Genomic DNA, 20,656 nt, shown 5'->3' with positions numbered 1-20,656 from the left:
GTAGAAATTAAAATGTTGCTTTAAACCTGTTTATTAAGAAGTTAATGTGTGCCTTCAGGCAAATTAATTACCTGGTTCTATAAGTGTCCATGGTTAATTAGCTACTCTTTTCATCTTGTAATACTTCTATAATTAGTTCATCAGGAATTTCATCCAGGCCACTATTATACCTGAGAAGACTGACCTCTGCAGCTTCAGCTAGTTCAGCGTCTTCAGTGGCTTCCAAAAAATAAGTATCATCAGTGTCATCATTCCAATTGGCATCAGAAGATATCTCTGTTGACAATGTACTAGATGGTTTATGAAGGTTCTTGGCTTCACTGTTTGTTATTTGATCTGTCATCAACTCTTCTTCCTTTATATCCAAAGGGGAAGGTAAGCAAGAGTCTCATAAGAAAATACAGGTTATTCAATGTGATAATTTCATTATATACTCAAGGTATTATACCTAGATTGTACCAATCAACATAGGAATATGAGTTCATTTATTTATACGTTACTGCCATTATAGCTCAGATAGCCCTGAAACTCCAAATTTGTATATACCAGTAGTTCCTGTGGTACATTCTTTCATATGTGACTGTATGTGTATGTATGTATATATGTGCATATATATAAAATAGCACACATAATACAAATTCTGTTAAGATGTATACCAAAACATCTACATTGGTTAAGAGAAAAATGTGTTTGGCAAGCTGGTGGTTATCTACCAAAATTTAAAATACATATACTCTTTGATACATTTCTTCTTACAGATACAGTTGTTTAAAGAAACAGGGTATTTTGGTACACTATGTAAAGGGAAAATATGAGAAACTTCTTAAATGTTTGTGACAGTTTAAGTAGGTATCAACAGTGAAAGAATGAGGTTTATATTATGTGCTGAGTCACTACATTGTATTTCTAAGTGAAAACAACATGTGCCAGTGTGTTTAAAACCTATCTGAGCTCAGTAGACACCCTATTTCTACTTCATATATACTGTACCAAGTAACAAGAAAAAAGACTGCACTTACCTCTCTAAGGAGAAACAGCAAAGAAACTTCAGCAGGTAACGGAAAACCTGGGTCAGAAATATAGTAAAACTATAATAATTATATTTATCACAAAGTAAAAATTAGGTAACAAAAATTAATAACTCACACTCAGATTTGAAGTTTTCTGCTTTGCATACAGGGTCGTGACATTTTTGATACCAAATTTCATTTTTCAAATCAACTAAAATCCTTTATGTAAAAAAAGAAAAATATTTGTTAATAACCCACTGGGTAGAAAACAAAATCTAGTTATGTGCTGTTTACAAGAGATAGGCTTAAGATTTAGAGAAAAGATACAAAGTAGAAGGATGGAAATAGATAACCAAAAGTAAACTGTGGCTGTCAAAAAATATCACACAAAATGGACTTCAGACATTGATAAACGTTACTTGCAGGATGGCATAATTCTCAGCCTGTAGCCACCAAATAAGATAGCTTTCCTCTTATGTGTTTTGAAGCTAACAGAATCTCAAGGAAAAACAAATCTACCATAAATATTTTAAAAAATTCTTTGTAAATGATAAAATAACCACAAAAAATTCCATAAAGGGTGTGGAAAATTCAACACAAGTAAAAAGCAATGAGCAAGTTTGATAATCGGTATATAAAAATAGTGCTTCAGATAATTAGAAGCAGTTCTTCAATCACATACAGAATTATAAAAACTGACTGCTAGCTCTACAATGTGATTCTCATCAAATATTTAGTTCACACAACACATTCTCCGACTACAAAAGAAATTACATGAAAATTAAAAACTAATTTTAAATAAACAATGGCTCAAGGAAAAATCATAATAGAAATTAGAAAATCCTAAGGATGGAATAGATAATATACATTAAAATATGTCAGATTGAGCTTAAATCATCCTTAGGGGAAAATTTAGACTCTTAAGGACTTAACAAAAAAATAGCAAAGACGAAGGAGGGTGGCAGTGTTCTTTCTGACTCAAGGATTTAAGAGGTTATACAATACTCAAAAGGGGACATATCCCATCCACAACAATTACATGTAAGAGTGAAATAAAAATATTTTCTTTTATGTTCAACTTACTGTTGATCCAAAAAGCTACTAATCTGTTATGACAATACTTATTAAATTGACTGAAACTAATTAATAAACATAACTATTAGCTGTTTATTTTCCAGCTTCAGAGCCATGTGGAAAAACTACAGGCACCACAAGCAAAGTCTGGGAAACTCTGAACCAATAATTGCTTGGAGGAAAGTCCTTATCTACAGAGTGCTCTCTGCAGGCTTTTTCTGATTCCTGCATACAGGAAATAAACCCAGTGCTTGTTTAATAAGGCTACGGTTCCCTGGAATTGCCGCACATGCTATGTAATTTTGAGTTCAAACAGTAGATGTTTCATAACCTCATCACTTCCCTGCTGGGTATGGTCCTGCTCACTCTGCCTCAGCTTTCCTCCTGCGTCAGGAAAGGCACGCGGAAAGGACCTATCAACCATGCTGCATGTCTCAGGCCTTGTGACTTCTGATTTCTTGTATCTTTAAAATTATTAGTAAAGCTAAAACTAAATCTATTATAAAAACATTTTTACATTCTCAATTTCATTTAAAAATTATGAACATTTAAATGATAATGGTTAAATATAAAAAACTTATTAATGAACAGTATTTCTCACATGATATTGTTACTCTTGTGGGCTCTTCCAATGTTTTCGCACCAGCGATATTTACAAATATCATAAACCAGTAATTCTTCTGGGAAAAAGTAGTTCCAACGCCGAATTCCTGGAATGTAAATAATGTTTCTAAATGTGTTATCACCATATCATATAACAGTTAATATTAAGATATCTTTACCTCCTTTAATGCCATTTTTATTCACCAAAGAACGAACAAAGTGATCAATTTCAGGGTAGGGTGAACACTGAAAACCTTCAATGGTTTCCACTGCAACAGAAACAAAAATTATAAATTATAACAGCTTAAAGTTGAGCTAAATTCAGATTAAACTAGTATTTAGTACAATATGGGTTTATAACCACCTAGTTTTTATTCCCTTTTTTGCAATTTGCCTACTAGTACATGGGTCCCTGTACCTACAGGGAAGTAGGTAAAATGCAAATCTCTCAAAGAACTAATTTTCATAAAATGCAATTAAATCCTTTCAATCCAATCAAATTCTCTCAGCCCCTTATATCCAGGAGCTGGCTTAGTACTATTAGCTAGGCCTTGGTATTGCTGCAAACTGACTGGGTATACTTGCAGCCCAGCCCTGCTAACCTGCTAATCATAAACTATTTCACACAACTTCACTGTCACTTAAGGCCATTCTATGGCCATGATGACTCAAGAGAAAACAACGCCACCCTAATCATGTCTGAACACAGACCAAACATGAACAATTTCCAAACCACTAAAATAACCAAATTCTTCCCTCCCTATCCTAACAAAAGTAACTGCTGCTTCCTTTACCAATTATAGCTTTAGTCTCCTTATCATCTTCCTTCTAGATAAGATTTTTCAAGATAATTCATTTGTCAGAATTAGATTAGTCAGACTTAGAATTATCCCTGACTATACCCAATTCAAAACAAAGCAACATTTCCTTGGACTCTCCTCAAAATCACGTAAGTCTGAATCCTTTAAGTCTTCTTCTAACACCCTTTTACTGAGATGCTCCACAGTTCCCTTGGGTCTGTTTTCTCTTTCACTGTAACCAGTAATTCAGTTTGCTCAAGACTGGTGTGTTCCCTGGTAGCCTTCAGCTATAGGGCAATAACTCAATTATATTTTGTACTTAGAATCAACTGTAAGAATTAATTAGAATACCTTTTTTAAAATCTCAGTTTTTAAAGATAGAATCTAGTTTTCTTAAAGCTTATATTTCACTTACAAAATAAATATGATTAGAACAGTTTTACTAAATAAAGTAGAAGTGAGAGAAACTTAAAGCTCTGCCTTGAAAAAACTGTTTAAACAACCAGAAGAAAATAAACATAATACCCATTTTTTTAACAAACTTGTGATCATATCACACATAATTTGAGTCTACTATAAATTTTATTTTTTAAGAACCCACGTACAGGCCAGATATGTGGGAGGGTGAGAAGATTCACCAGAGACAGCAGGGAGCAGAACCGGCAGACAGACCGAAAATCACTGCTGGGGGAAGCAGCGGGTGAGTCAGGAGAGGTCTGCCGCGCCATGTGGGATTCTCGCCGGCCAGCTGGAATAGAACCCGCACTGCAGAGGCTGCGGACAGCTTCACAGTGCTGCGCTCAACCAACTGCGCCACCAGGGAGGCCCTACTATAAATTTAAAGGCTACAAGAGTATTTTATAGTGTGATCAATTCCATTCTGTCGTACATTTCAGATTGCAGTTTTTTCACTGTTACAATGACAGACCAAAATCTGTTTACAAAAAATGTTTTCTGGACAGTTTACATATAAAATCTTAGAAAATAACCTGCAAGATCACTGTAGGAATGAAACAGGTTTCATGAAAAACTGCAGCCATTACAAGAACTAGGAATCTCCATAGAAAAGAAATATAAAAAATTCTGTTAAGTGAAATAGGAAATAATGTGTTATCCATCTCTAACAGGGGACAAGGGAGAAAGAGGAACTTTTAGTTTTTTTTAAATCTCAATAGGTGTTCAAAACAAATCTAATTTTTGTACTGTTTTGAAAAACCATATAAAAAAATTAATAAGCTTTAATATAATTTTATAGCATTTCATTTTGGACAGAAACTTAGTTCAAAAGTATAGACAGGAGAGCCTCCCTGGTGGCACACGGGGCTGAGTCTTAGCACTAGCAAGCTATCTGCAGCCACTGCAGCATGAGCTTGATCCCTGGCCAGGGAGCTAACCCACACGGTGCAGCAGACTTCTCCTATCTCACCACTGCTCCCCTCGGCAGTGTATTTCAGTAGATCTGCCTGTTCTGCTCCCCACCTCTGGCCTATACCCCTGCTGTTATATGCATAAATAAATAAATTAAAAAAAAAATAAAGTATAGGGCCTCCCTGGTGGTGCAGGTGGTCCACAGCCTCTGCAGCGCGGGTTCGATCCCAGCCTGCCAACGAGAATCCCACCTGACACAGCAGACCTCTCCTGACTCGCCCGCTGCTCCCCTCAGCAGTTATTTTGGTTGTCTGCCTGATCTGCTCCCTGCTCTGTCTCTGGTGAATTCTCTCACCCTCCTGCGCATCTGGCCTGTACCCCAGTTCTTGTATAAATAAATCAACGTTTAAAAAATAAAGAAATAAAAGTATAGCTAGGAATACTTGAGATTTAAGATTTGTAAGGCAAAACAGGTTAGGTTTTATACTTTAAATTTTCTTAAAATTACCTGAAGTGTTGGCACTGTTAAAATATTCCACTCCTTTTTCTTTAATCTGAGGTGTGTCACATGTAAGAATTCGTAAAGTATCTGAGAATCTGCAAAATCATAGAAACAAAATAAGATATAAAGAGACAAGGCAACAGAAAGCAAACTGAATTTCAAATAGTTCCATCTTCAAGTCCTTTGTTCAGCAGCTATTTGTTCTAGGATATTTATGCCACTTTTGCCTACAAAAGCACAAAACTACCATATGAAAAAATAGGATGGTGATTGACTAAAATACTTTTCCCAATTACAGAATCAGAGGACCCTAACTTAAGTCCTAACTTAAGCTATTGATTGAAGTCTAATTCTATTCCACAAACATACAGAGCCTTTTACATTTTTGTTACAAAATAATTTTTAAACTGAATAAAAAAAAAATTTAAAAAATAAACTGTGAATGAGTGACTAGCAAGACAAAGTTAATAGATAAAAGCAAAGGTAAAAAGGATTAAAATTAAGAAAATTCATTTATAACCATAAAAATGTATTCTTTATTTCAGGAAGGATTGTTATTGTTATTTCAACAATTTCCTGTTATTGTTATTTCAACAATTTCCTGATTGTTTATTTGAATATCAAAAGACAATTAAGGTGACCTTAGTGAGTAGACCTCTCCATTTCTATGAAATTAATACCAGAACTACAAAAGAAATGAGATTGGGTAATCAGGAGGTTATTACAGCCAACTGGTTTGCTTTTCTCATAAATGATAGAATGTGATCTAATTCTGGTGTCAATGATGGGCAGTATAAATTATAATTTTTATTCTACTTTATTTTTTGAACTTCAGAAACTACTACTGCTAACAACTAACGTTTACTAAGATACCATATTCAAGCACTTTCGCCTGAAAAGTTTTAAATCAATCCTCACAACTCCACAATATAGGTGGTATTATTTCCATTCTAAAGAAAAGAAAGCTAAATTTGTGACTTTACTTCTGTGAGATATTACAAAAGAGCTGAAAGAGTTGAGAAATACATGAAGAAAAACAACCCTTCTTTACCCTATGGGTAACTGCTGTCAACTAGACATCCTGACACTACTGTCGCTACAACAATGTATTTCAAGTGTTATAAAATTCATCGTTATGGAATTTCTATTAAAAATTCTATCTAGGGTGGGCCTCCCCGATGGCGCAGCGGTTGAGTGCTGGGTTGCGAAGCTGCCCGCAGCCTCTGCAGCATCGGTTCAATCCCCGGCTGCTCCCTGGCCGCTCCCTGGCCATCAGAGGAGGGTCCCACATGGCGTGCAGACCTCTCCTGCCGCCCGCTGCTCCCCTCAGCAGTGTACTTCGGTCCTTCTGCCTGCTCTGCTCCCCGCTCTGGCTCTGGTGAATTCGCTCACCCTCCCGTACTTCTGACTGTACCCAGTGCTTGTATAAATAAATTAAATAAATAAATCTTAAAAAAAAAATTTCTACCTAGGGAAAACAAAGGGACAAGAATTAAACCAAGTTAACTAAGCAAGGCAACTTAGTGTGATCCTTAACCATGTTTTGGGGTTGACAAAACTTGCCACTCCAAAATGAAAGGCAAAGAAGGCAAATTTCTGTTGAAAGATGTCTTACACACTTTAATTATGTAAGCACTGAAAGTTTCATTTGCAATAAAGTGCTGACAATTAATTTGATAGACATTCTGATATATTTTGAGTGTATAAAACAGGCAATACTTATGATATCAAAAAATTTTTTGAAGTTATATGTATGTACATCCATTTATGAAAGAGATATTACTTGCAATTATATTTCCAAGTATAAGTAATTTTTATTTTCTTCTTTACAGAAGTGGTAATTGTTTTAGAAAAACTGGAAAATTTATAAAATACAACTATAAAAGGATATAAAGAAAAAATTAGGTGGTTAAAAAATAACTTACTACATTTTAGCTAATGGAGAAAACAGTCTAGGATTTTAAGAATTCTCTTCTTAGAGAGGTAGGATGAATTTATATAATTCAGATTTTCATACAATGCCATTGACTACTTAATAAATATTCATGAATACACAATGGATTAATTCTGGTAATATGTACCTGACATTGCTGACCAGAGAGGAGAGGAAATACTGATTTTCTTCAGAAACATTCTTAGACTGTTTAGGAACAAATTTGTTATCTTCAGCAATCTCCAAAGTCACATGCTTTCCTATTTTTGATGATTTATACAGTCGAAAGTTTCTATTTCTTGTATAAACACCTATATTAAAAATCAATAAAACAATTTGAATGTGCATTTTCAGTGACTAGTGGTTACAATCAGCAAATACAATTTTTGCATAGCATTATTAGAAGACACTATTTTCTAAAATGTAGCTGTAGGGCCTCCCCGGTGGCGCAGCGGTTGAGCGCTGGGTTGAGAAGCTGTCTGTGGCCTCTGTGGCGCCGGTTCGATCCCCGGCTGCTCCCTGGCCACCGGAGGAGGGTCCCACATGGCGCGCAGACCTCTCCTGCCGCCCGCTGCTCCCCTCAGCAGTGTACTTCGGTCCTTCTGCCTGCTCTGCTCCCCGCTCTGGCTCTGGTGAATTCGCTCACCCTCCCGCGCTTCTGACTGTACTCAGTGCATGTATAAACAAATAAATAAATAAATAAAATACATGCCTCTTTAAAAATAAATTAAAAAATAAAATAAAAAATAAAATGTAGCTGTAAACAAAATATCAGCAATATGCTAAGTTAAAATAAATTGGAGTTGACCTGAATGAATACAATGCCTAGAAATAGCAAATCAGATTATTTTGGGGCAACCTTTCCATTAAAAACAAAAACGTTGGCCAAATGTATTAGGAAAAAAGCTTGAAATTACCAGAGAGCTTCCGAGGCAGTGAGGATTTGTGGTGCCATATTCTCAGAAAAAGAGGGAAGCACCAAAAAAGTAAAATACCTAGAATAAATCTAACAAAAAAATAGTAAAACCTCTACTTAGAAAATTTTTAAACGTTACTCAAAGTAGAGAACTAAGTAAATGGAGGGATATCCACATTCATTAGAAGCCTCGATACTATAAAAGTGTCACTTCAAGGTTACAGATTCAATGCAACTTAAATCAAAATTCTGGCAGGGTATGTGCATGCATGTATACATGAGTGTGAGAGTGTGAATGCAAGTGTGTGTGTGTATGTGTGTAAATATGACAAGTTGACTCTAAAATTTAAGTGGAAGTGCAGTCAATGACAGTCAAGAAATTTAAAATAACAAAGCTGGAGAACATATTTTACCAGACAATAAGACTTCAAAAACAATATATTAGACCCTCCCTAGTGGCGCAGGGGGTTAAAGTCTCAGCACTATCAAGCTATCACCAGCCACTGCAGTACAAGTTCAATCCCCGGAAAGGGAGCTACCCAGATGGCCCAGCAGACTTCCTGTCTCACCCGCTGCTCCCGAGCAGTGTATTTCAGTAGATCTGCCTGTTGTGCTCCCCACTCTGTCTCTGGTGAATCCTCTCACATCCCTCCCCCACACCTCTGGCCTACACCCCAGCTCTTGTATGCATAAATTTTTTTTTTAAACCGCTCTTTTGGCTTTTTCAATCACAAGTTACAATCTCAAAATGAGATTTTTTTTTTTTTGAAGATTTTATTTATTTATTTATACAAGCACTGGGTACAGTCAGAAGTGCGGGAGGGTGACAGAATTCACCAGAGCCAGAGAGAAGAGCAGAACAGGCGGACTGACGAAGTACACTGCTGAGGGGAGCAGTGGGCGGCCGGAGAGGACTGCACATGATGTGGGACCCTCGCAGACAGCAGGGGATTGAAACGGCGCTGCAGAGGCAGCGGGCAGCTTCGCAACCCAGCGCTCAACCACTGTGCCACCGGGGAGGCCCTCAAAATGAGATTTAGTTCACCAAATTAGAGCTGTTGAATGGTGGGTTATGACTGCATGTGTGTCACTAACCAGGCTACGGCTTGTTGCCCAGTTCTCTGCACTTCCTCATCTCAGAGACCAGGGGCCAGCCGGGCAGAAGGGAACACAGTCCTAGCAGGTAAGCTTTGACTTGCCACTACTCCGATCTCCTCAGTGAAGAAAACACCCAGTCATGCTTTGCCACACGAGACCTTATTTATATTGTGTCTGTTTTTAAATTTTATTTCATCTAATTTTCAGCAGTACTGGAGAGTGCTGGTCTAGCTGCCCCCTGTCAAGACTTGGATAGGAATCCTCTGGATGTTTCAGAGCAGCAGCCGGTCACAACCACTCAGTCTGACATTCCTACAGGCCTGGTGCTTATGTCCCACAGGACCTTTCTGTTCAGGTACTTTCTCTGAACAGAAACTGAGTTAACTTCTAACACCTGAGCTCACTGATCACATCCTGCTGGCGATGCCATGGCCACTGTGGGCAGTGGTGGCCAAGAGCCGAAGCCCAGAGATGGTGGGCACTGACTGGTTTCTTCTGGAAGCGCACAGGGCAGTTAACAGTGCTGTGAATTTTACTCACCTAAGTCAACAAAAAGTTGCTTTTCTCCTAAGTTATTCTTCACAACTAAAAATGAAAGATCAGAATTGCTTTTTTCAGCTGACGCCAGCCTCTCCAGTTTCTCTGAGTTCAGTGTCCGGCTCTCATCTGTATCTTCATCTGTGGATATTTTGCTAAAGGAAACTCCTTGTCTGATTGATGTTTCAGAATAATGGGAAAATCCATGGGCTGTTGTTCCTTGGATCCTATGGTCATCTTCACTGGCAATTAAGTGAAAAGCAGGCTGCAAAATTTTTCTCACAAAATGACCTAAAAAAGAGATGATTTACCTAATTCTTCTTTTCCACAAATTATAACTTAAGATCTAGGCACAAATCTACACAACAATTTTACTCACCAAGGCTTATTTTTATTTCTGGCTTTAAAATGGACTGCATTCTTCTTTTAAGGAAGCTCAGTGTCCCTTATACAAAAATCCTTGTAGGAAGGAAGGTTATGAGAAGATGGGTCAATGTGGCTAATTAGGTCTGAACCTAATGTTCTGTCACCAAAAAAAGCACCACTTTCATTAATACAAATTGAGTGGAATTTATCTCCACAGTCAATGATTGAAGAATGAAGGGTTTAAAGGAGTAAATGGTGCTCCCAAGAATATGCACAGAAACAGAAAGGATTGCTGCCATACTCTCCCTGAGTCCGGACATCAGCTAATTTCTCAGAAGCTTATTCTCTCTCCTTTACCTGCTATAATGTGCCCTTAAAACCTGGGTACTCCTGCTTCGCCCTGTAAATGGTTTTAAGATGATTCATGGCCTCATCAATAAAGTTCAGAACTAAACCAATCAGGTACATTTCAACTTTTATCCTAGGAACTCTGAGTCTTAGTGGCCCTATCCTTACCAAGAAAAGTTGTAATTAATCTAGAACACCTTGAAACCCTCATATATTATATACTGTATGTTTTGGTTAAGTTGCTTGTATAAAATTATGTGTAAATATGTCCGAGGGCAAAAAAAAACTTAGTTTTAATTTGTAAAACTATACAGCCTGGGTTTTATGTAACTTTGTGTACCAGACAGCTTGAGCCCTAAAATTATAAGATACAAAAGTTCTAAATTCAAAATACTTTTTCCAAATTAGAATCACTTTGCTAGGCACAGAAACAAATCCATTATCTTATAAAACACTAACCATCAAAATGAAAGCAAAAACATTTGGTTCATGCAATTACATAAATAACATGATTACCTGTGGAAGGTGGGAGATAAGGCAAATAGAATAAAAAAATAAATTATGACATACAATAAAGCATTTTAAATATGCATTGATTCAGTCAACATTCTTTGAGATTGACACCAGTCAAAATGAGGACATAGTTGCCAAGCCATTTACAAAGGTGCTAGAGAGGCCAGGTAGGCCTCTGACCTTTGGCAAGGAGCTAACATGGACAGAATATATGACAGCATAACCAGCAGAAATACTAATTCAAGCCCCCAGCAAACCACTCTGCTTTCTACTTCTCTCCTTGTCACACCTACCTGGCCATTAATACAGGGACTATTTTATTGGCTGGGAAAAACTCAAAAGAACTAATCAATCATAGGAATTTCAGATACTACGTATGGCAGGCTGGCAGAAGAATATATTTAGGGAAACCAAATGTATATATTTTGCTAACATACTGTGTTCACATAAACTTACTCTAGTTCCCCTTTCTGAAAGGCTGACAATAAGAAACAGATGCCATCAAGTGATAAATTGATGAAAAGGAATTGAAGGGAAATTTGGATTATTTAATTTTTCCCACATATTTGATTCTGCAGCTCACTATTTTAGAGGAAAGACATCTCAGATGTCATCCTACTTATCTGATTGTCAGTCACTCTAACCACACGAGAATCCCTGCTCTCCAAACCAGCTACAAACTCATCTTCCATAATTTTGCTTATGCTGTTCTGATAGTAAAGTCCTTCTTATCTTTGTCTATTCAATGGCATTTGAATTAAAGCAGAGCTTGAAAGTTATCTCCTTTTAGAAGACGTCTGCAGCAGAGACTGCTTATTATCTGACAAATTTCTATTCTCCCTTTCTTCCCTAGCAACGAATCTCAATTTTTAGCCTTGTTGCTAGGAGTCAGAGCAGACTACAAGGAGTAAATAAGAACCAAAGAAATATCTTGTGTAGGACTCTGCCTCCACAACCTGACAGTAGAGCTACTTAGTCATTCACTTAACAAATATTTATTAAATGCCTGCTTGCATTTATTATTGCTGGTGCTGTTACTATTACAGTATTATTACTGATAAAGGTAGTATTACATGTTAAGTTCTGGAAATACAACAGTGAACAAGAAACAATACCTGCCCTTAAAAAACCAACAACACAACATTAAGTATAATAGAGAAGTCAAAAAACAAAACAAAACAACACACAGGAAATTACAGTTACTTCAGGAAGTGGTGAATGTTTGGACATAATAAGCACTAGGCACTTTGCAAAAACTCTAACCTATTTCTTAGGGTTTGGGAAATTTCTCAGTTTCTGAGATGACAATATCTATGCTGAGTCTGAGCAGATCAGGTGAATTAAATATATCTGTTGAGATCTGGTCAGACTGCAAATCCAAAAGTGCAAAGGCCCAAACACTGAGAAAGTGTGACTGTGGTGGGGGCTAAAGACAAGACAGAGTAAGAAGGGCTGAGTGGAGAAAGATGTGGCTAGAGCACAGCAGACCTCCTTTTGTAAGCTAAGCCACTGGGTCTTTTCCTGAAGATAATAAATCATCTTTGAGGAATTACACAAGTGGATCACGTTATTATACATCCTTGAGGTTCTTCAAGTGGATCACTTTAGCTGACTAAATGGTAGAGACAAAGAGATGTTAAAGAGGACACCAGAGTTTCTACTTGGTAATTGGGTAATACTACTCACTAATATACAATCACAGGAGAAAAAACAAGTTCAGTCCAGAACAGACTAAGTTGAAGAGTCTGTGTGGGGCTGGCAGTGGCAGTATGAGTTCAGCATCTATAATATGGGCCGAAGATAAAGATTTGCAAGTCATCAATACATAAATGATAAAGTCATGATAGACAAAGACAGATTCTATAATTAACAATATCTAAGAAATACAAATAATACAAGGAAATATAAAGAAACAAGGATGAAATGTCCAACTAAACCAACAGAAGGGCCTCCCTGGTGGTGCAGGCAGTTGAGCACTACACCATGAAGCTGTCCGCAGCCTCTGCAGTGCGGGTTGGATCCAGGCCGGCCGGGGAGAAACCCACATGGCACAGCAGACCTCTCCTGTCTCACCCACTGCTCTCCTCAGCAGTGTATTTTGTCAGTCTGCCTGTTCTGTTCCCTGCTCTGTCTCTGGTGAATCCTCTCACCCTCCCATACATCTGGCCTGTACCCCAGTTCTTGTATAAATAAATCAATCTTTTTAAAAAAATAAACCAACAGAAAATGGACTGCTATGATGTGCTACGTGTGTACGTAACTGTAGATCAGACCTAGAGCTGCCAATTTCTAGCAATTAGGTTCTTGACTTTTATAGCAGTACTTTAGTGGTTGTGTTCATGCCTTTTACCCTTAGTTACCCTTGAAACTATCAGATGCTTGTAGCTCTAAAATGGATTACCTAAACTTCAGTCAATTTCCTGTTTGGACCTAGGAATACTAGTCCTACCCATGCTTTGATAAACATTCAGGATTTGGAGTTCTATTTAGATCTTGGTTTTTAGTTTCTATTCTAGGCCTCCTTGTTTCCCCTCAAACTGACTTTATCCTATACCTGGTCCTATATTCTAAAAGTCCAGTCCTGGAACAAATAATCTGGTTACACTTTCAGGCTTATACACCTAGACTTCTCAATCCCCAGGTTCGGCTTCAAACAATAAACATGGGCTTCCTGGTTGTGACCTGGAATCCAAGCCCCAGTCCTCATATACTAAAAGCTAAGGTTCAAGCAAGGCTGAGTAAAGGTCAGAAAGGAGATTACAGATAGCACTCAAACTAGGCCTCTCATGCCACGAGCAAGAAAACTTAGGAAATGACTTCTGGTGGAGCAGAAACCAGCACCAGTATGTGCACAGTCATCCCAGTATCTAGAGCAGGAGGCGCCAATGCTAAGGATATCAGAATAGGTTAATGTGTCTAGAACAGAAGACAGGTCTAGAGGTAAGGGCAAATACTAAAAACAAAAATGACATTTTTGAGGGTAAGTTAACAAAACTTATAAAACTTGATACAGGATTTTTAAAAAAGGAAAATAAGTTTTTAATATTAACTCCCATGATTTTTTAGAAAATAGTATACTACTTACCTACATGAGCATTATCTTTAAATGCCACATCATGGAGCTGAAATATTAAATGGCGGCTAAATTTTTCATCAGTGCTAGAATCCAAGTTGAAAACATCTTCTGCTGAACAATTAACCTTGTATAACTCTTGAAGTGCTTTACAAACATGCTAAAAACACAAAATCCAAAAAAATTAATGTAATTTACTTAAAAATTTTTCCAACAGCAAAATTCTAGTGTCTTACAAGTCTAATTCATTTTTCATTTTTTTCTGCTAGAATATTACACAATTCTTATCAAATTATGCATTAAAATACATAAATTAGTATACATGTTTGTTACAAAAATTCACAGGATCTTAAGATGAAAGATCTATTAGAAGTTGAACAATTTACCTTACACATTAATCTCTAAAATCACAATAAAAATATTTCTTTTTAAGCATCTGAGTTCTGAGTTTTTCATTGTTTGTTATTAGAAAATTCCTCACAGATACAGTGCACAAACCTACTTCCAAAAATATAGCCCAGGAGGAAGGGCACAATGGACTATTGGGTGATTTGGTCGGGGGTGTGGTGTGGTAACAATTGTACCTGCAGGGTATGACCTTATACCTCTAAATCACATATAGCATCATAAACCACTGTAGCCTCAATAAAAATAGAAAAATAGCTTCTAGAGCTAGATGACACTGCTATTAACAGTAGTAATGCATTAGGGGAAGGTGGCAAACAGGCACAAGATTGGAGTCACAAAGATCTAGGTGTGAGTTCTGGCTTTGACGCTTGCCTGCTCTATGTCTGGTCAAAGCTTACAGCAATCCATGATTGCAAAACTTGGAATAACCACAGGAACTAACTTTTAGGATTATTTTAAGGAGTAAATAAAATTAAACTGTTATTAGCACAGGGCTGGAACATAACTTTCAAAGCTGTGTGTGTGTGGGGGGGGCGGGGAAGTGCAAGGAAGCAAAATAAATAAATGCACTGTATACTGCCAAGCACTTCAAGTTATACAGTAAGTTATATTTACTATTGCCATTTTGACACGTTCTTTGATCTTACTCTTCTTCAGTAAATTCTCACTTTCTCAGAAAGCTTCCTTAATTTCCCTATGCACAAATTCCCCCATACTATCTCCCTTTGTGTTTTTTATACATAGCTACAATTTTATGCTAATTTGTGATTATTTTGACATAGGTTTCCTGTGTAATTATACAGGCTATCCCTCATTATTTGATTATCTCCATCTTCTGTAGAAATAGAATCCTGATGTTAAGATATCAGGACATTTCTAAGTCTCCCTTGTAGTAGGTGTGGCCAGGTGACCAAGTTCTGGCCAACAATATGCGAGCAGAAGCAAAGTATGCCATTTCTAAGTTATAGTCTTAAAGACCAGGGCATGCCCACCGTTTCCCCATTTTCTACAGACTAGAATGCAAACAGGGCTAGCCACCCTGAATTTTGTAAATACAAGGGCAATATCTCAGGAACAAGCAAAGCTACAAGCCTAGTTCCTAGAACAGTGGAGCAGCATACAGCTATTACATGAGACAAAATTTCTATCTTGTCACTTTATTTTAGGTCTTTATTATGGCAGCAAATCTATCCTAATTTAGCCTATAAATCCTATGAAAGCAGAAACCACGTCCTTTTTGGTATAACCACTGTATTCATAGTGGCTAGGCAGTGACACTTTCCTAGAGGCTGAAAATCTTTTGACAAATAGTTTAGCTCTGCACTCTGGAGCTATACATAATCAACTTAATGACTTTAAAGGTAATGTAAGTAATCATGATCTACATTCTCTTTTCCAAGCTAAACTTTAAGTAAAATTTTGTTAAATATTTATAACTATTATAAAATCCATAGGTTTAAAATAAATGATTGTTTGATCAATGTTACCTGTCACCAGTTTTTAAAATGCTTTAACACCATAATTTATTCTAATTTGCAGAAGTAACTTACTGAAATGTCAGTTAAGTCACTGAATCAAAGTATATTATATAATGAGTTATCAATCACCTGATAAGAACTAACTTATATGCTTCCTCAGAGAATCAAAAGGAAGAATACTTATTGTATTATACGGTTACATACAAAGCAACCAATAAAAAAAAGTTGATTTCAATATAATCAATATAATCATTTATAAAGGTTATAGTAAGTAAAATGATCTGAATAACTTTTCTACCAGCATGATAATAATGCCAAGCTACAAAATTTTCCAATTTCTGCTGACATAGAAGATTTAGATGTTCGAAACAACTTGAATAAGATGGTACAAAAAAATTAGGAGGGAAAAAATTTAAACACTTACATGGTCTTTGTTGTGCCAGTGTTTATTAATACTGTTACAAGGGGAATTTGAACTCGTATTGAATAGTTTGAATAGTTTTAGTTTCTAACAATGTGGTATTTCTTTAGTAATGGTATCATATTAAAAGTGCCAGTGAAAACCTCTGAGTTTTAATTCCTTGGCCACACAGAGTCCACACAATAAATCCTACCTTTAATTATAGTAGTACATCAAACACACAAACACATAAAATGTAATTACCAACGACATGAAATAAAACAATTTATTTTTGAGGATCCGATGGCTATTTTATGAAAAACACAACTTTTATTTCTGTTATTGTTGGGGAGATTAATTAAATGTATATAACCCCTGCTTCAAAGTCCAGAGCAAGTTAATATTCCATGACTTTTAAAAAACAGGATTTGCATGTATTTTTCAAATAAATTTAAAATAGAAGAGGACCAAAATAATCTCATTTTTTATCAAAAATATTTTAATTTGGATACTTTAATTATAAAATGAATCTCCTACAATTAATATCTAAGAGAAAAGTTAACAGAAAGTGTTAATACCTACTATGAGGCCCATTTTAATGTCATTTTAATACAACTTAATACAATACAATCTTAAAAGCTTTTATAAACAAACCTAATAGAGCTTACCAACACAAACCCATACTATTTCTTTTGCTAGTAATTTCCTAGTTGAAGGTGCTAAATCATAAATATATATCTATGTTCTTTTCAATTTGTTAAGTGATAAATTCTATTTTTAAAGTAGGCTTCACCAATAAACTCTAAGACCTTGAGTAAGGATCACTCTCTCTAGATCTTTGTTTCCTCACTTATGATACAAAACAAAGTTCCAAAATTCTTGACAATTTACAAATTCCGAAACTATTTTTATCAGTTTTCTTGAAGTCCAACTCAGTACCTGACAGTAAAAATTAGTTTGCCTAGCCTTTACCAGAGTCAGCTGTCTATAATGTAACATAATTTAAAAAACACAAAAAATGCCCAAAATGCTGCTTCTTTTTTACTAGATATAGTAATATTATTAAACCTAGGACATAAACAGAATCTTCCTCATTTTTTGCAGTTTACTCATAGAAGTAAGAGTAAGAAATGAAAGCCAAAGTAGCAAGAAAAACAGACCCTACTTATTATATAGCCTGGATTCAATTAATGGGTAAATGAGTGAATGAAGAGATACACAGACAAGGAGAAAAACATGTGTCTGCATTTACCTCAATGAGTAATGCAACCATTTTTTTCCCATCAGCTCCAGGATTAACAAGTTTGTTAAATTCCAAATCAAAATAAAGCTTGCATACAGCATTTTCAGGAATGACTTCATAGCAGTGTAAGAGATTTTTTCTGAATTGAATAATTTAAGATTGTTAGGTTTATATCTTATATCTTTTAAATCACAAAAGTTGGTCTTAATTCTCAAAATCACTGTTATCTGTAATTTAATGATAAATGACAATGATTAACTGAACAATTACTCATCAAAAGTTTATGGCTTATAATATTTACTCATCAAAAGTTTATGGCTTATAATTACTATCAAACAAGATATATCAATCATATTTTGTAATATTTAAGATACTGTCAACATCATACTATTATTTATTCACAGATGATCTTGGTATTATGTAACACACTTTAATATTTTAAAAATTGATTTAAAAATATTCTGAATTACCTCACTTCAATGAACTTTCAGTGCTCATGTTTGCAATTACACTCCTGCTGACATTTTTAATGTGGATTAGTAAGAATAGTTGCTGACTTGATAAGTAAATGATAACTTGTGCTAAGTGAAGTTCAGATGGCATCTGAACACAACAAAGATTTGCAGTAATTCGAACAAGGAAAAGGGATGGGGGAATTGTGTCATTACGTGCCACAAATAGTATACGAATTTCCCTTCTGTCCCTCCCTCCCTCCCTTCACTCAGAGCTGCTTTTCTCCCAACACCTGGTGATATAATTCAATGTTTCTAAGGTACCTCCAGAATTCAATTCTTAAAGAAACGGAGCAACTGGTAATTAGTTGTTTGTTTGAGAACTATGAAAACAATTCAGTGTGAATTAATGTCACAAACATTGCTAGATGAAGGCAGAGTAACTTTAACGTGTTTTCCTTTACAAACTACTTACCGTAATTTATAGTAAAACCAAAGTTCAGTATATGTTGTTACAAGGTAAACACGTTGTCCATCGCTCCCTTTGTATTCCAGAGCAAATACATGAACATCCTTCATAACATCAAAAAGAACATTAAAAAAAATCAGTCAATGCATGTCTAAATTCAACTATACCTATAAAATGTTCATGAAGAATTTTACCATCAAATTTTCAAAACTTGTCCTATATGTCTAAATCATATACAATGTTGTAAACTAATGTTACCCCAATTTAAAAAATCTTTTTTAAATTTCAAAGCTGAAATTTGAACATATGTATTAAAAACAAGAAAACTTACCAGATCAATGCCAAACAAAACCTAGTTATTTGTATGTCCTAATCACTCAAGTAAGACATAAGGCAGAAACGATCAGGATATCCAGATGAGAAATAAAAAAGATAAATCATATTTTAATCACTCTACTCTTGACTTCCTCTTAGTTTTTGTTTATAAAATTAAACTTATTTTTTAAAACTATGTAAATGCTAAGGTACTTAAGGTAAGTGTTTATGTTGAGCCTATAAAGGAATAAAACACCCATATTTTTGAGTAAGAATCAGAGAAGGACTAAGTTGTTTTATCCTATTAAAAATATTCTTGAGATAAATTTCATGGACCTGTGATTCTCAGTCCAGCAAAATCGTATTTTTTTATATAAAATCAAATGAATCTGTATTTAAATTTATGATACCCGAATTAGGCTTATACAAAATGAGCATGAAAGGTTTTCCTATATTTCCTAAGCCTGTCTGATGAGATCTGAGTTTTTCTTTATTGGGGGAAAAAGGACCACCCTCCCACAAAAACTTAGCACTTAGTTTGAAGTGGTATCAGTGACCAGATACAATGTATCTATGTTAGATTCCTTATATGTATCTTACCTTTCCATTATATTTCTTTGTATCCTCCACAGTGTCCAACAAACCAGTGATGCCATATATATCTGTTTATTTGGGGGCACCATGCCCTTTGGAAGGCTGGCATGTAGCAAGCACCTCTTCCCACTTGCCTAATGTGTTACAAATGATTATAAATATCCCCTACTAGTCCAGAGCACAAAAGGACAGAGTAGAAAAATAAGTACATGTGTGCTCCAGCACTACAATTTTACTTAATTCTAAGTTATGATATTGGAGACATTTTCATTTCCTAGTCCTTAAATTCACTTCTTTCCTCCATTTCTTCCTAAAAACCTCATATTCCACTCATTCATAGGATTAGTTTTAAACTTAGTCATTATTTTCCGTCCATAAAAATAGTCACTCTGGGGACTCCCCTGGTGGTACAGTGGTTGAGCCCTGGGCTGTAAGGCTGCTCGCAGCCTCTGTAGCGCCGGTTCGTTCCCCGGCCGCAGGCGAGGGTCCCAAAAAAAAAAAAAAAAAAAAAGTCACTCTGTGCTAAGCATAGCTTCATTTAAATTTCATTATATTTTCAACTGACTTTATTCTTTTTTCTTATTAGTATAAATTAAATGGTCAATGATTCATAGTGATGTTTTCTAAATACTGTGATATTAAGACTACAATTAAATTCTCCTGGTAGAGTATGTGGTCTGAAATGAAGATAAACAGATTTTTTTTTTGAATCTTAAGTTACAGTAGCGCTTAAAAAAAGAACAAACTACCTCCTTACAGCTTTTAACAAAATTAAAAGCTTGAGCTTGTCGATGAAATAGTTTCCAAATGGAAGGTGGTTCTTCTGACTTGGACAATCTTGGTCTGTATGCTGAGGACAAAGGTTTCTTCTCATAAAGGGCTGCTCGTTCTTCAATTTGTTTCAGTGTTACTTCCCATTTTCTCTTCATTTGTTCAGAAGTATGGGGGGAGCAAATCCTAGTCCAAGTAAGATTTCTATCAATTACTACTAAAACAAACAAAAAGGGCATTAATTCCCCCTCCCCGCCCCCATGTATCTTCTCACTTCACCCCCATCTCTGGCCTATACCCCAGTTCTTCTACGCAAAAATAAAATCTTTACTTACATTATACCTTGTCTGATAAAACTTCAAAATTCATTTCCCAATGCTGACTC

At 35.8% G+C, this 20,656-nt stretch overlaps 1 protein-coding gene across 1 annotated transcript; it reads right to left on the bottom strand.

The window, feature by feature from the left end:
* Positions 1-97: 97 nt before the first annotated feature.
* Positions 98-20,429, bottom strand: PRIMPOL (primase and DNA directed polymerase; the record flags this gene model as incomplete). Its single annotated transcript, XM_084232184.1, has 12 exons — positions 98-355; positions 1,020-1,066; positions 1,147-1,229; positions 2,686-2,794; positions 2,867-2,956; positions 5,364-5,452; positions 7,439-7,601; positions 9,845-10,132; positions 14,154-14,301; positions 17,680-17,809; positions 18,598-18,695; positions 20,250-20,429. The coding sequence occupies 12 exons, from the start codon at positions 20,427-20,429 to the stop codon at positions 98-100; spliced, it is 1,683 nt and encodes a 560-aa protein (XP_084088310.1).
* Positions 20,430-20,656: the final 227 nt, after the last annotated feature.

This window comes from Talpa europaea (genome assembly GCF_964194135.1).
Source record: "Talpa europaea genome assembly, chromosome: 4".
Lineage (NCBI taxonomy): Eukaryota > Metazoa > Chordata > Mammalia > Eulipotyphla > Talpidae > Talpa > Talpa europaea.
The sequence above is the reverse complement of the archived record's forward strand: the minus strand, read 5'-3'. Positions and strand labels throughout refer to the sequence as shown.